General features: G+C 36.5%; 1 protein-coding gene across 21 annotated transcripts in view; it reads left to right on the forward strand.

Moving 5' to 3' along the window:
• The window catches only part of TAOK3 (TAO kinase 3), a 191671-nt gene that overhangs the window by 118372 nt on the left and 56078 nt on the right, over window positions 1-17221 (forward strand). For 20 of the 21 annotated variants that reach the window (XM_055550048.1, XM_055550049.1, XM_055550055.1 and 17 more), the window contains 6 exons: window positions 162-207; window positions 1695-1791; window positions 4243-4356; window positions 5540-5631; window positions 13846-13939; window positions 14850-14931. In XM_055550048.1, coding sequence (XP_055406023.1) covers window positions 162-207; window positions 1695-1791; window positions 4243-4356; window positions 5540-5631; window positions 13846-13939; window positions 14850-14931 — 525 coding nt within the window. Of the gene's footprint in view, window positions 1-161; window positions 208-1694; window positions 1792-3642; window positions 3771-4242; window positions 4357-5539; window positions 5632-13845; window positions 13940-14849; window positions 14932-17221 lie in introns of those variants that run through there. The other variant, XM_055550062.1, reaches the window with a different exon arrangement.

Genomic DNA, 17221 nt, shown 5'->3' on the forward strand with positions numbered 1-17221 from the left:
TTACTAGTGCCAGATGACCAAGATTTAATCCAGGTTCAGGTATATCAGAGTATTTATTCTCTTAGTATTCTTAGTTCTTGGTTAGTTGATTGGTATTAGCAATTTCTTATTCTTAGGTTAATAAGAATAATTTTTCTGGTTATTATTTCAATCTGTTACAGTTGGTGATGGAATATTGCTTAGGCTCAGCCTCTGATTTGTTAGAAGGTAAGGATAAAAGCACTTTCCCCTTCTTTCCTTTTTACCTTGACCAGAATGTTATCTGCTCCTATACTAAAGCACACCTTGGGCAAACTAAATGGCTAATGCCACTTAGACTTAAGGGTTACGTGGATAAGCCATGCAGACTCCATCTCTGCACTGTCACTGATAATATCTGAGTAATGATTAATGATTAGCAGCCCTCTCAGTATTTTAGTTCATGGCCATCCACGGCAGATACTACTAAAATATTTGGGTAATGTCATGTAGTATGTGTAGTCAGAAACATCAAATTCATGTGTATATATGAAATATAGGCAGATGGTATCAAATTATATTGATATTTAACCCTATCACATCTTTTGACTGACCTAGTTCTCCTTTGCAGGACACTGTTATAACCAGAGACTATGTTAAATTTTTACATTTTTAAAAAAGACTTTCTTGTATTATCCTTGATCTCTGAATAGAAATTGCTTATTAGCTGCTTTCACCAATAATGAAAATTTGTAGTTAGAAGGAGTACTTATACGTGGCTTGTGACAGAGGAAAATAATGCAATCTAAAACACTCTAGTAGTCATGTATGGATGTGAGAGTTGGATCATAAGGAAGGCTGAATGCCAAAGAATCAATGCTTTTGAACTGTGGTGTTGGAGAAGACTCTTGAGAGTTACTTGGACTGCAAGGAGATCCAACCAGTCCATCCTAAAGGAAATCAGTCCTGAATATTCAATGGAAAGACTGATGCTGAAGCTGGAACGCCAATCCTTTGGCCACCTGATGCGAAGAAAAGACCCTGATGCTAGAAAAGACGGAAGGCGGGAGGAGAAGGGGACGACAGAGGATGAGATGGTTGGATGGCATCACCGACTGGATGGACGTGAGTTTGAGCAAGCTCCAGGAGTTGGTGATGGACAGGGAAGCCTGGCATGCTGCAGTCCATGGAGTTGCAGAAAGTTGGACAGGACTGAGCAACCGAACTGAACTGAAAACACTCTAGGCATTTAAAGTGTCAGCGGGACTGGTAAATTTGGACCTGGTCAAATTCCACACATTGGAATCAGTGTGGTTTTGACTTGCAACTGACAAGCAAATTAACAGTTACTTACAGTGAATATCTGGAGACAGAAATGGCAACCCACTCCAGTATTCTTGCCTGGAGAATCCCATGGATAGAGGAGCTTGGAGGGCTACAGTCCATAAGGTCGCAAAGAATCAGACACAACTGAGCATAGCACAGCACAGCGGCACAGTGACTATCAGGCTTTGTTTTATTTTATTTTGAAGGAGTTTGTTTTTATGCTTGAGTTTTCTGTTATCTGATTATTTATTGCTATTCTATAGGAAATATATATTCTGTGTATTTAGGTGAATGTGTTTCCAAATTGTCATTTAAGAAAGTACATAATTCAATCTGGTATTGCTATATAAGATAATAAAAATAGGAATGAAATTGATCATCCACTGGGCTTTTTTTTTTTCCTTCCTCAGTTCATAAGAAACCACTTCAGGAAATGGAGATCGCTGCCATTACTCACGGTGCCTTGCAGGGGCTAGCCTACCTGCATTCTCATGCATTGATTCATAGGTAAGATTAGAGACCAGTTACATTTTCATTTCAGTTACAGGACTGTCTGTTCAAGGAACCTTGAAAATTAGTGCATGCTCAAATTTTTAGGGTGCCTGAGGATTTATGGGAAGCAAACAGATTGCTGCTCTTCTGAATGTAAAGAGTAAAGTTGCCAGAATTTAGTTCCTAACTCTTCGTCTCTCCCATATATCCATAAAGTCTTATATCATCCCTGTTCTCTAGGTAACTATTCTTCAGGCTTAATGCTGCAGCGAAATTTGAAAAGCCCAGCAACATTTTGATACTGTGTCAATAAAAAAAAGAAAAGAAAATTAGCTTTCCTTGCATATGTTTATTTCCTAGCTGAGTTCTTCTTTTCCTGTTGCAAATAACAAGTCAGTCTCATGTGAATATATGCTATTCTATCAATTTAAAATTTTTTGCATTTCTTTAGTCCATATAGATATATAGGAAGTTATTATCATCTTCACTTTAGCAGATGATGAAACTGAGACTTAGAGCAATTTAAATAATTAGCCCATAGTTTCCTAGCATTTATGTAATAAAGATTGAAACTCGGATTTTCTAATGCCTAACACAAGGCTTCCCTCTTAAGTTACATTTTTTTTTGGTCACAGCCCCACTCTCTTCTTTCCAACCTACTTCCCAGCACTAATTTCTAAACAAAGATGTCATTACCAGTTTTTCCTTATCTCAGTAAAGAACTTCTAGTACTGTTACTTTAATGAATAGTGGCCAAGTAGTGGTATATGAGGTAGGCATAAAGGATCTGAGATGGCTTAAAGTCATAAGAAAAAAATTTACATTTACCAGGAAGAAATGAAACTATTAAGTCATAGGTTCTCCTTTTGCTTCTTTTCTCATGCCCCTAGAGTAGCCATTGTCAGTTACTGGTACATACTTCAAAACAGAACTCCCTCAAGACAGACAGACTGAAATTCCTGCCATGAGTTTGGCTTATTTGTAAGGATGAAGAATGACCCTAGCCATGGCTAATAAATATTGACAAAATTAATTTGACTATAATTTCTGAAGATTTGACAACTTTAAAATGAATGTATATAAGGTGCCATTACTGAATGTCAACTTGTTTCTGACAGTTTTGCTTGTTTCTGTTTATAAAAGTCACAGTTCAGTTTTTTGTGCCTTTGTTACCTTAATTTACACATTAATGTTTTGTTCCATATTACACTTTATCTTTTAATATGTAAAGGGAATTGAAAAGACAAAAAAACTTTTAAAGAATGCTCTTTAGTTAAAAATAAATTCAGATTCTTATTGTTTTGATTTAAAAGGCAAGTAAGTCAGTGTTAGAGAAAAGATATTTTTCTGTTGTATGAGAATTAAATAATGCTTCTTTTTTTTTTAGTTCTCTCTGCCAATGCCTAATGTCATCATGAGGAAAGAAACTGAATTTTCAAGGGAAGATTTTTGGAAAAGTTATTTTGGGAGCATTTGAACCTTTTATTTTCAACTTGACATAAGTTTTCCTCATTCCCTCTGCTTTATCTTTCCATTGCCCATCAATGTATAATTCTTAGTTCCTAGTACTCATTACACCTCATGCCTTTTTTAAAAATAATAAAAGAGTACATCCACATCTTCTCATTCCAAATTTTCATACTAAAGATTGAATTTTTTAAATCATATTTTTAAAAATTTTTGCCACATAGAATTTCTAATAGCTTTAGTAGTAACCACTTGAGATTGAATTTTTTAAAATCATGTTTTTTTAACTTTTTGTTGCATAAAACTTCTAATAGCTTTAATAGTAATTAGTTGAGATGTAATAATACAATAGAAATGCAATTTCCTAACCCCTAATCCTTGTTTGTTTTGATCTTTCAGGGTCTTCTTTTTACTGTACAGTGTTATTTTTAAAATAACACCTTCTCTATAACATGTACCCTCAAATGCCTTAGAGTTGCAGTTACAATTAAAGGCAGAGAGAAAGGGTCACAGGCAAGAAAGAAAAGGTATGTGTGTAGTTGAGGTTTATTGGTAGGTAGTCAATTCAGAGTCAATAAAGGTTTGTTTAGACTCAAAAAATGTCATGAAATTTAGAAAAGAAAAAAAGTTACAAATGGCACCAGTTTTCCCAGCATGAAGAATACTGTTGATGACTGAATTTAGCAACTCATATGCTTTTGTAAGTGTAGGTACTGAGTAGGTTACCTTGTCTGCCATGTCTGCCTCTTTTCTCATTTCATTCCTCGCCTCTGAAGGAAGCTGTATCTTTTAATAATTACTATGACCTACCAGTAAGTACACCAAGGAATTTGGTCCCCTTTATAACTTGCAGTAATTACTAAATCCCCTTCTGGCTATCTGAGCAAGTTTTTTTTTTTTTTTTTTAATAAATTTTTTGTCTTATTAATTGCATGCTCTGACCTATCCCATAATCAAAATTGAAAAGTAATTTTCTAACCCTCTTATTTTTTCCTTTAGGGATATTAAAGCAGGAAACATTCTTCTAACAGAGCCAGGTCAGGTGAAACTAGCAGATTTTGGATCTGCCTCAATGGCTTCTCCTGCCAACTCCTTCGTGGGCACACCTTACTGGTATGTGGAATTAGAAAACACAACATAGTTTTACAATATGTGTGTGTAACCAAGATGGGCTCATAGCACTGGTTTTGTTTGGTTCTTTTTTTTTTTTTTTTAACACTGTCTCACCATGTGCCTCAAATGAGATTTCATTAGGAAGGATAGAAACTTCACTAGCAAAAAAGAAATACTTAGACTGAGTATAAAATTTTCAGTGACTTTAAATTGTTCAAATAAGATTGATGTCACTGTGTGTAAACTGAGTAGGATTATCAACTCACTGACCAAGCTCAGGTTTTATATTTCATTTGAAGTTTCTTTTGAACTTTTCTCTTCAGGCAGAGTCCCTAGGCAAGAGCAAGTTAATTTCTTTAGCCTTTTCTAGCCAATGAGCATAAATTTTACCTTTCAATGAAAGAAATCCATGTTCTTATTTCTGTTGAATTCTCTGATACTTTATCTCACTTGTCATTCTGACTTAAAGTTTCATCTCACTCTATTCAAGACACCTTTCCTTTATTTCATAGACACATTGGAATTTCACTGTACCTTGGGGAATGACTTACACCCCTGGAAACTTAACTTGCCTACTAAAAAAAATCAGTTACTATTTGAAATTTTTCCCACCATCATCAAATAACATATACTATGCAACTACCTACACACACTAATAGAGAATAGATCATCTTAATCTATATAACCCTTACCCTCCTAATGAAAATCCATTATGGACAAACAAAATAATATCCATTACTATATCCAGTTTATTTGTTTTTTAACTTATAACATCTTGGAAATATCTGATTATATATTGCTTTATTTGCATGAAATATTTTTCATATTGTTTAAAGTAGTTTAAGTGTTTCATACATATTAATCCTTTACAAATATCTCTGAGGTAGCTAATAAAATTGTCTGCATATTACAGATGAGGAAACTGATACAAAGAAAGGTTAAGTAGCTTAGCCAAGATCAAAGGATAGTAAAAGCCCTGTTGAAAATGATGTATTGTTTCATGTAAATCACTGGGTATATTTTTGTATTTTCAGTAGTGTTTTTTCAAATTATTTGTGTAAAGAAATGATAACTTTATCAGATAAAACTTTAGAATATGCTCAAGAACAGCTATTTATATGAATCTAGTAAGTGAATTTTATTTTTAATTTGCAACTTGAGTTTTGTGAATTATATTTGGCAGGATGGCTCCAGAGGTGATCTTAGCTATGGATGAAGGACAGTATGATGGGAAAGTTGATATTTGGTCACTTGGGATCACCTGCATTGAAATGGGTGAGCAAAGAGCTGTTTTCATTGTACTTTTGAGAATCACTCATTACAATTACAAATTCACTTATCCAGCTATTATTAAATATTTAATGAGTTTCTGGTACATATGTGCTAGGTGGTGTGAATTTATTATATTTTTTCTATGCTTTGTTATAATAACCTCATAAGATTGCTTTTTCTCTCTGCTATATTTTCATGTTATTGTTTTAAGTAAAAGAGTTAGAGCAGATATGGCAGCTAACCAGTGTAAAAATATACAATAGTTGGTATTAATATTTGAAAAATATCCATTCTCCATACCACAAATGATGACATATGTTCTTCCTTCATAGTAATATCCATTACTTAATTTACATTTCAGCTTATATAAGGGAACTCTGGGAAAGTAATAGCAGGCTTATCAAAGATCAGACTCTTAAAAACTCACCTACATAGAGAGCAGTTCCAGATAAAACTTCATATTAGGGAATACCTCCAGCAATAAGATCTTATGGAAAAACCCAAACTAACTTTTTGGCCAACCTAATGCTCTAAAATATAAAGCTATATAAAACACAAAAAAATTAAAAATTCAGTTCAGTTCTGTTCAGTTGCTCAGTTGTGTCCAACTCTTTGCGACCCCGTGAACCACAGCCCATCAGGCCTCCCTGTCCATCACCAACTCCCAGAGTTTACCCAAACGCATGTCCATTGAGTCGGTGATGCCATCTAACCATCTCATCCTCTTGTCCCCTTCTCCTCCGCCTTCAATCTTTCCCAGCATCAGGGTCTTTTCAGATGAGTCAGTTCTTCATATCAGGTGACCAAACTATTGAAGTTTCAGCTTCAACATCAGTCCTTCCATTGAACACCCAGGACTGATCTCCTTTAGGATGGACTGGTTGGATCTCTTTGCAGTGCAAGGGACTCTCAAGAGTCTTCTCCAACACCACAGTTCAAAAGCATCAGTTCTTCTGCGCTCAGCTTTCTTTATAGTCTAACTCTCACATCCGTACATGATACTGGAAAAACCATAGCCTTGACTAGACAGACCTTTTTGACAAAGTAATGTCTCTGCTTTTTAATATGCTGTCTAGGTTGGTCATAACTTTCCTTCCAAGGAGTAAGCATCTTTTAATTTCATGGCTGCAGTCACCATCTGCAGTGATTTTGGAGCCCCAAAAAATAAAATCAGCCACTGTTTCCACTGTCTCCCCATCCATTTGCCATGAAGTGATGGGACCAGATGCCATGATCTTAGTTTTCTGAATGTTGAGCTTTAAGCCAACTTTTTCACTCTCCTCTTTCACTTTCATCAAGAGGCTCTTTAGTTCTTCTTCACTTCCTGCCATAAGGGTGGTGTCATCTGCATATCTGAGGTTATTGATATTTCTCCCGGCAATCTTGATTCCAGCTTGTGCTTCATCCAGCCCAGCATTTCTCATGATGTACTCTGCATATAAGTTAAGTAAGCAGGATGACATTATACAGCCTTGATGTCCTTCTTTTCCTATTTGGAACCAGTCTGTTGTTCCATGTCTAGTTCTAACTGTTGCTTCCTGACCTGCATACAGGTTTCTCAAGAGGCAGGTCAGGGGGTCTGGTATTCCCATCTCTTTCAGAATTTTCCACAGTTTATTGTGATCCACACAGTCAAAGGCTTTGGCATAGTCAATAAAGCAGAAATAGATGTTTTTCTGGAACTCTCTTGCTTTTTTGATGATCCAGCGGATGTTGGCAATTTGATCTCTGGTTCCTCTGTCTTTTTTTTTTTTTTTTCCCTCTGCCTTTTGTAAAACCATCTTGAACATCTGGAAGTTCACGATTCACGTATTGCTGAAGCCTGGCTTGGAGAATTTTGAGCATTACTTTATGTATAGACTAATGGAAAGTAGTTGAAACATAACTAACAGAGTATTTGCCCTGAATTTCTGAAGAACTCTCAAAATTTCTTTACCAAATTTCTTTATTAAAAAGAAAACAACAAACTGCCAGCAGAAAAATGGGCAATGAGTATGATCAAGGAGTTAGCACTGAAAAGAAAGCATAAATGGACAACAAACATCAGAAGATACTCCATCTCATTAATATTCAGTGAAATGCAAAGTAAAACCATTTCATATTTATCAGATTGGTGTAATTTTTTAAAGTCAGAGGGGAAGCTGCTAAAGAAACAGGAACTCCCAAACACTATTGATAGGAGTGTAAATTGGTATAACCATGTTGGAGAGCAAGTTGGCAACATCTGGTAAGGATGATGAGTGTCAGTGACTCAACACTTATAAGTATGCACTTTAGAAATTTTATACGTGTACACTAGAAAATGTGGAAGGCTTCAACCTTGTTTGTAGAAGCAAGAATAGGTGGAAACAACCTAAATTCTTATCCTAAGAATGGCTAAATTAATTATGGATTACTATATCACAGTTAAGGATGAACTAGATCTACATGTGTCATCATGGATAAATCTCAGATCACAACACTGAATGAACAAAAAACGTCACAAGAGTATAGATACAGTATGATACCAATTATGAAAGTTTTATAAGCAACTTTATATGTTGTTTATGGGCATACATATATACTAATAGATGTAAGAGATATCATTTCAGAATAGTAAATTTTGGAGAATAGAAGAGGAAGTTATATCTACTTATTTTTTAGAAGAAAGGATTATTCCTATTTTGTCATTTATATTCTAAAATGAATCAAAATTTTACTTGTAACACTGAAACTATAGTAGCACCTCCTCACTTACAGCACTTTACAAGGATGTCCCCTGAGTTGAACATTACAGCTAATTAGTGCCCACCCATTGTTTTAACAAGTTTTTTCTTACCTAAATGTATTTAAACTATAACATGGATTTGGCACATACCCTTTTATGATGATTCAAGATCATCATCACATCAGTTTTTATACTATGTAGATATGTTGTTGTTCAGTCAGTCAATCATGTCTGACTCTTTGCGACCCCGTGGACTGCACCATGCCAGACTTCCCTGTTCGTCACCATCTCCCAGAGTTTGCTCAAATCTTGTCCATTGAGTTGGTGATGCCATCCAACCATCTCATCCTCTGTCATCCCCTTCTCCTCCTGCCTTCTTCAGTCTTTCCCAGCATCAGGGTCTTTTCCAATGAGTTGGCTTTTCATGTCAGGTGGCCAAAGTATTGGAGCTTCAGCATCAGTCCTTCCAGTGAATATTCAGGGTTGATTTCCTTTAGAATTGACGGGTTGAATCTCCTTGCAATCCAAGGGACTCTCGAGAGTCTTCTCCAGCACCACAGTTCGAAGATATCAGTTTTTCGGCGCTCAGCCTTTTTTATCATCCAGCTCTCACATCTGTATATGACAAGTGGAAAAACCATAGCTTTGACTATTCAGGCCTTTGTAGGCAAAGTAATGTCTCAGCTTTTTAATACGCTGTAGATGTAATAACGACTGGAGTTTCAAACAGCAGTGGATATTGGCAAAATAGGTACAGGTTCCAGGAGATACCTTGGTATTTCCTCTCTTGAGAGTCCCTTGTATGTGCTTAATTTCTGATTTTACCTTTTTAAATTGAAATATATATAACAACATGCTCTCTATATCAACCTGACTTTTATTGCCTTTTATAAAGTGATTTACAGCCAACAAAGGTCCGTCTAGTCAAGGCTATGGTTTTTCCAGTATCATGTATGGATGTGAGAGTTGGACGATAAAGAAAGCTGAGTGCCAAAGAATTGATGCTTTTGAACTGTGGTGTTGGAGAAGACTCTTGAGAGTCCCTTGGACTGCAAGGAGATCCAACCAGTCCATCCTAAAGGAGATCAGTCCTGGGTGTTCAATGGAAGGACTGATGTTGAAGCTGAAACTCCAATACTTTGGCCACCTGATGCGAAGAGCTGACTCATTGGAAAAGACCCTGATTCTGGAAAAGATGGAGGGCAGGAGGAGAAGGGGACGACAGAGGATGAGGTGGTTGGATGGCATCACTGACTCAATGGACATGGGTTTGGGTGGACTCTGGGAGTTGGTGATGGACAGAGAGGCCTGGCGTGCTGCGGTTCATGGGGTCACAAAGAGTCGGACATGACTGAGTGACTGAACTGAACTTACTGAATCAAAGAACAGAGTAACTTTCTCTCAAATTGTCTTATCCTCCACAACAGCTATTCCTTCAAATTGATAGATGATAGTATCACATTATGCCTAAGAGCACCCAGGCTCTGTTGTCAGGTAAACCTGAGTTCTAATGCCAGCTCTGCCATTTCTTAGTTGTATGACTTTGTTCAAGATATTTTAACTCTCTATGAAATTTGCCTAATAAGATCCCCTACCTTATGCAGATTGTCGGGATTAAATGAAAATATGGACTTAATGTGCTTATTATTAAATCTTGTGTATAGTATGTGTTCAGTAAATGTTAGGCATCGTCAGCACAATCCTAGTAATAATATGTCATATTTCATCAAATTTTTAATTACATTTTAACATCTCTTTAAACAGGAAGGTATTTTATAGGCAACAGCATTTCATGATTATAATTGGCAGATTTTATTCTAAGTTATACATAAAATAGTGGTGCATCTTGAATTGCAATGCAGCTTATTGTCAATGACAGATTCAGAGAAGGATGATAGTACATGCTCAGTTAATATTCATAAAATAAAATTGCTACCAAGGATATTAAAGTTCTCAGTAGTTATTCAAAACATATTATATTGGTAATGTAATAAATCATACAAGTACCTTTTTGACAACTTTACCGTAACATCTCTATTTCCTTGGCATTAGTCTTATTGTTGTTGTTTAGTCTCTCAGTCATGCCTGACTCTTTGCGACCCCATGGACTGTAAACCACCAGGCTCCTGTGTCCATGAGATTCTCTAGGCAAGAATACTGAAGTGGGTTGCCGTTTCCTTCTCCATTAGTCTTGTTAATGGACACATAAAAGAAGTTTATTTTTTTTTACATGAAAGATGATTAAACTGCTGCGTATATAATCCTAAGCAATAATTTTTCTAAGTTTTCTGTGTATTTTAGGTTTAATGAAATTTCACATACAGACAGTATACTCTAAATTGTGCTTTTAATATTGAAATTACAGTACAAGTTGTAGTCACTGAATAATGTGTTGTCCCCTTTTTTTATAATATCTCTTCTGTAGAATTGCATATTCTTAAGAAGCCCCCTAATCTGTACATTGAATCACTAAGGTATTATCAGAAAGCAAGAAGATGATACTTTTACTGGTACCATCCCTCTTTCCTGGATCAAGCTCCAAGATTCCTGAGTAGTTAAACCTGTTTTACAAATTATCTTTGCTAACTTGATCTTCCACTGAAAAAAAAACTAGTTAAATTCATGCATCCTTGGAAAATTCTTGGACATTAAAATTGTCCAGTCACCAGATACTTTATTTTTTGAGATTATTTCAAGAATAGGTTCATCTGATGCTTTTCTGTTTAATCTACAGACACTTAGTTCACCAGCACAGATCATGGTAGAAGCTGGCAAATGGTTCATCAGCATTGACAGGGAATTGACTTTTCAGAAATGAATTCTCCAAGGAATGGGGGCAGGAGGACATAAATGTTGTTACATAGTTTCTCTGCCTGGAATTTTCTTCTTCCATTCACTTTCTTATTGCCACTCACTGTTTGGGTTAATAAATGAATGTTGTAATGTATGTTGAGGGAATAGGGATATATTTAGTCTTACAGAGCTTCTTCCTTTTTAAAATCTTTTTAAAAATTGAAATACCAGTACTGTCTTTATAAAATGCACAGGATTATTGAAGAGACACTGAGGTCTATTTGAACAGACAGATCTTGGAGCCTTATCATAATTGAATTGGATTTTGTTGTTCCTTCATCCTCCTCTTTCTAAATTTCTTTGTTCTTTCTTTATTTCCCCTTCCTTACTGTTTCTCCTGTGCAATTTCATGTTCTGAGCAGTTTGAATTGTGTTTCTTTGGCCGATGAGAGGGTTCCTACTATTCTAATAGTGAATGAAGCCACCATATAGTATCTGATGTAAGCTCCAAGAGTTAGTTACTTCTCAGTCATCTTTGTGACTTCTTGCTGCACAAAGATTCTTTGTTGACAAAGTTTCTTCTTTGTCTTAATTTGATTAACCTTTATTTATTTATTTTAGAGGTGTTTTGGGGCCACGAAAAATATATACCAGATGTTATACTCAGCAGTGAGAATGCAGAGATGAACATAATAGACATTGTCCCTAATGAAATTTAGCAAGGAAGATATACATTAAGGAAAGAATTACATAATCAGTTATGGTTGTGATAGGTAGTAAAAAGTTAAAATGTAATTTGCAGTGACAAAATCTAGTGGAACAACTAGTCTTCAGAGGTTCCCTAAGGAAGAGATTGCGAGCATATAAAAAGCCTTGAATAAATATGTATTAAACTAATGCAGAAATGCAACTTTATTTAAGGTGAAACCTGAAGGATTTGGAAGAATTAACCAGGTAAAGTCTAAGGAACAAAAGTGAAAAGGGAGACCAGACAGAGAAAGCAACATGTGTGAAAGGCTCTGACCTTGGTTCTTTCAGTGAAGCAACAGATGCATGAGAACAGGGGAAAATTGCTTCTCAGAATGACGTGCTGGAAGTAGCCAGGGTCATGTTAGTAAAGGCCAGGAGACTTTGTTTAAGAATCTAGACTTTGTCCTAAGAACAGTGGGAATCCATTGATGGTTACATGATGAGTTCCTGCTTCAACATGGCTTCAAATACTTGAAGTTTTCAGAAGGCCAAGCTCTAAAAACTTTCTCAGATCTACCTCCTGATAAATAAAATAAACCTGAGACTTTTTTTTGCCTTCCATGCTTGAAACAGGTATAAAATCCTTTTGTCCACACTGCAACTTTCAAATTTCCACTTGTTAACCGTCCATGTCCCTATAATACTGATATCTGGTAAGTGTAAAGTATCCTATTGAGAAAGTTAAGAATATAAGAGGCCCCTCCAGAGGGTCACTGATAAGTATAGTTGGCTTCTACTGGAACTCTGCCAATAGCTTAAAGTTCACTATCTCAACATTATTCATTCTGGGTTTCGTGGGGTTTTTTGGTTTTGTTTTACCACTCTGGTTTTTCAGAAGTTCTTCCTTCTATGAGTAAAAATGTCTTACCTGTAACTTCTTGTTCCCTGCCCTTACTTCTTGTTCTGTTTCTTAGAATTGCATAGAATAAGCTGGATTCACTTTTTTTAAAGTGGTTAAATCTTTACTTAAAAACCAAGATGCTCTGATGAAACCTGAGATCAGATTATGAATTACAGAGTGGAACTATATCAAGAATCCATTAGGATAAGCACGGCGGAACAAGATAGTGATTTACCTTCTGTGACATAACTAGTAAATAGCGTAAAATTAACTGTACTAAGAACTAGAACCTTGTTTCTTTCCTTTGGTCAACAAGTGGAACACCTAATATGTGAATAGCATCTTATTACATATGCTAGAGAATAAATAAAAGAACAAGAGTATTAAGGTTATAAGATCTTGCTTTTAAGAGTTTATTATTTGTGTTGAGAGGAAAGATTTGTATGTTTATGTAAATGCAATAGGAGAGTGCATGCCAAGTGAGCACTCTACTAAAAGAGTAATAGAAATTCCAAAGAGGAGTTCACAATGGGCTGAGGTGGAGTATGTATTTTACAAAGAAGTAACTGACTCATTGAGTTTCTCCTTAGAAAGTGGATGGACCAAACCTTGCTTACGTTTATCCTCCTTTTTCCCCTCCACCCCTACTTGTACCACTTCGTTGGTCTGGATGAGCCCTCAAATGGTGTTTATTGGATTGAATTACTCTATCTTCCATACTCTGTTGGTAATGATTAAGATGTTCCATAATCTTTTTTTTTTAATTCAACTGCTCTGCTTTCTGATTTTTTTTCAATGAATATGCATTTTTATTTGAAATAAAACAATACACAAAGATGTTCGTACCCATTGTAGGAAAACAAAGTTCAACTTTTCGAAGATACATAGGAAAAATTTTTTTACTTTCTTGAAATGGATTCTGTTTGGAGCTTTTCCAGTGTACTTTTAAGATGACCAGCAGCTTCTTTTGAATGGCTATCCTGAGCAACCTTAGAGATTACAATAAGTGGATTATACAGCATGATGATAATAGCAAGCTAGTGGCCAAGCTTTGCTCACAGTTCCTTATTTCTCCATCTGCCTAATGTCTTTTAAGAACTGCTTTATTGTGTTTCTCTTCTTTCAGCGGAACGGAAGCCCCCACTTTTCAACATGAATGCAATGAGTGCCTTATATCACATTGCCCAGAATGACTCCCCCACGTTACAGTCTAATGAATGGTAAGGCTGAGCTGTCGTTTTAAATCTGTAAGAAAATCACCATATGTTTTTGGCACTTTCACTAAATTACGTTTTAAATATCTGACCTAGAAAGCATTTCATTCCTTCGTTTATGCTATGATAATGGACACTGATGCTTTATAAGCCTGAACTTTTTACACACACATAGTATTTCTGTCCTTACTATGGCTTGTACTGTGTTATTAATATGTGTAGTAACTGAAATTCTAACAGGTACATATATGTCCTGCTACCTTCCTAACAAGTCTAATCTCTAAGTCATGATTGGTCTTATATTGATCATCTCAGTCTTATCATTTGTCAGCAAGGATAAAGTACCCTCTCTGAAAATTATAACATTTTAATAACTGTTAGAATCACAGAGCTACTGTAAAAGGGCAATGTCCAAGAAGAATAGACAGAATGAAATTTTCTAGAGAGAAGGCATTTTCATCCAGAGAGCATACTCCTAGGTTCTCTGTCCCTTATGCTTCAAGTTTTACTACCTGGTTATAGGTTGTGGGTGATGAAAGAGTTACCAATTTGTCATGAAGAATATAGGCTTTAGGCTTAGGAGAGCTGTTATCTTTGGAGAGAAAAATGTATACAAAATTGTTTTATATAAATATAATATTTTTCATTTTCTGAGATATATTACAATTTGACTTTGTTTATATCATATGATACCTTTATGTGTTGACTGACTTGAAACTGTCCACATTCATTATCCTAAAGAATTAATTTTAGATACCTCAAACTTGAAAATGGGCCAGTTCTCCTGATATTCCAAAGTATTTTAATAAAAATCTCCCAAATCAAAAAGTTTTCCCTTGGATAAAAATTATTTAAAGTGATCAGTATGTTCTACAGACTCTGATTTTATTTTCTTTCAATGTATTTGCACACACAGGACAGATTCCTTCAGGAGATTTGTTGATTACTGCTTGCAGAAAATGCCTCAGGAAAGGCCAACATCAGCGGAACTGTTACGGGTAATTTTTCAAATTTATATTTGAGGGGGGGAATTTAAAGTCATGTGGGGAAACAGTGGAAACAGTGTCAGACTTTATTTTTTTGGGCTCAAAAATCACTGCAGATGGTGACTGCAGCCATGAAATTAAAAGATGCTTACTCCTTAGAAGAAAAGTTATGACCAACCTAGATAGCATATTGAAAAGCAGAGACTACTTTGCCAGCAAAGGTCCGTTTAGTCAAGGCTATGGTTTTTCCAGTAGTCATGTATGGATGTGAGAGTTGGACTGTGAAGAAAGCTGAGCACCAAAAAATTGATGCTTTTGAACTGTGGTGTTGGAGAAGACTGTTGAGAGTCCCTTGCACTGTAAGGAGATCCAACCAGTCCATTCTAAAGGAGATCAGTCCTGGGTGTTCTTTGGAAGGACTGATGCTAAAGCTGAAACTCCAGTACTTTGGCCACCTCATGCGAAGAGTTGACTCATTGGAAAAGACTCAGATGCTGGGAGGGATTGGGGGCAGGAGGAGAAGGGGACAACAGGATGAGATGGCTGGATGGCATCACCAACTCGATGAACGTGAGTTTGAGTGAACTCCGGGAGTTGGTGAGGGACAGGGAGGCCTGATGTGCTGCAATTCATGGGGTCGCAAAGAGTCAGACACGACTGAGCAACTGAACTGAACTGAACTGTAATGAAATATAATAAATCATTCCTGTGGCAGCTCATCATGACAAAGTGGATTAGAACCTACACCTTGTCATTTAAAGTCCAGAGACAGTAGCAGGCATAGAAGTAGCAAGATTATCACAATATGTTCAAGCTGGATTTAGAAAAGGCAGAGGAAACAGAGAACAAATTGGCAACATCCATTGGATCATCAAAAAAGCAAGACAGTTCCAGAAAAACATCTGCTTTATTGACTATGCCAAAACCTTTGATTGTGTGGATCACAACAAACTGTGGAAAATTCTTCAAGAGATGAGAATACCAGACCCCCTGACCTGCCTCCTGAGAAACCTGTATGCAGGTCAAGAAGCAACAGTTAGAACTGGACATGGAACGACAGACTGGTTCCAAATAGGGAAAGGAGTACGTCAAGGCTGTATATTGTCACCCTGCTTATTTAACTTATATGCAGAGTATGTCATGAGAAATGCTGAACTGGATGAAGCACAAGCTGGAATCAAGAAGGCCGGGAGAAATATCAATAACCTCAGATATGCAGATGACACCACACTTATAGCAGAAAGTGAAGAAGAACTAAAGAGCCTCTTGGTGAAGGTGAAAGAGGAGAGTGAAAAAGTTGGCTTAAAGATCAACATTCAGAAAACTAAGATCATGGCCTCTGGTCCCATCACATCATGGCAAATAGATGGGGAAACAGTGAAAACAGTGACAGATTTTATTTGGGGGCGCTCCAAAATCACTGCAGATGGTGATTGCATCCATGAAATTAAAAGACACTTGCTCCTTGGAAGAAAAGCTATGACTAACCTAGACAACATATTAAAAAGCAGAGACATTACTTTGCCAACAATGGTCCATCTAGTCAAAGCTGTGGTTTTTCCAGTAGTCATGTATGGATGTGACAGTTGGACTGTAAGGAAAGCTGAGCACCAAAGAATTGATGTTTTTGAATGGTGATGTTGGTAAAGACTCTTGAGAGTCACTTGCACAGCAATGAGATCCAACCTAAAGTTGGATCCTAAAGGAAATCCGCCCTGAATATTCATTGGAAGGACTGATGTTGAAGCTGAAACTCCAGTACTTTGGCCACCTGATGCGAAGAGCTGACTCATTGGAAAAGACCCTGATTCTGGGAAAGATTGAAGGTGGGAGGAGAAGGGGACGACAGAGGATGAGATGCTTGGATGGCATCACTGACTCAATGGACATGAGTTTGAGTAAACTCCAGGAGTTGATGATGGACAGAGAGGCCTGGCGTGCTGCAATCCATGAGGTCACAAAGAGTTGGACACGACTGAGCAACTGAACTGAACTGAACTGATACACTATATATTCCTCATGAATACTTTTCCCTCCAACTTTTCCCTTTTTCTGCCCCCCACCCCACCCACCTTTTTTGCCTTATGACAAAGAACATTTCTCCTTGCTCTGGTCATCACTTTGATGTTCCAGTGACTAATATCTGCCTGAACTTTAATTCAAAGTTTTCAGGACAGAGTCTGCCAATGGTTCAAATACCAACTCTAGGATTTCAGTTAGGTTGTTGCCAAATCATCAGGCAGTGAAGATATGTAATAAATATATAAGGCAGATATTTACATAGTGTTACATCATACATGTT

Source organism: Bubalus kerabau, chromosome 16 (genome assembly GCF_029407905.1).
Source record: "Bubalus kerabau isolate K-KA32 ecotype Philippines breed swamp buffalo chromosome 16, PCC_UOA_SB_1v2, whole genome shotgun sequence".
NCBI classification, from domain to species: Eukaryota; Metazoa; Chordata; class Mammalia; order Artiodactyla; family Bovidae; genus Bubalus; species Bubalus kerabau.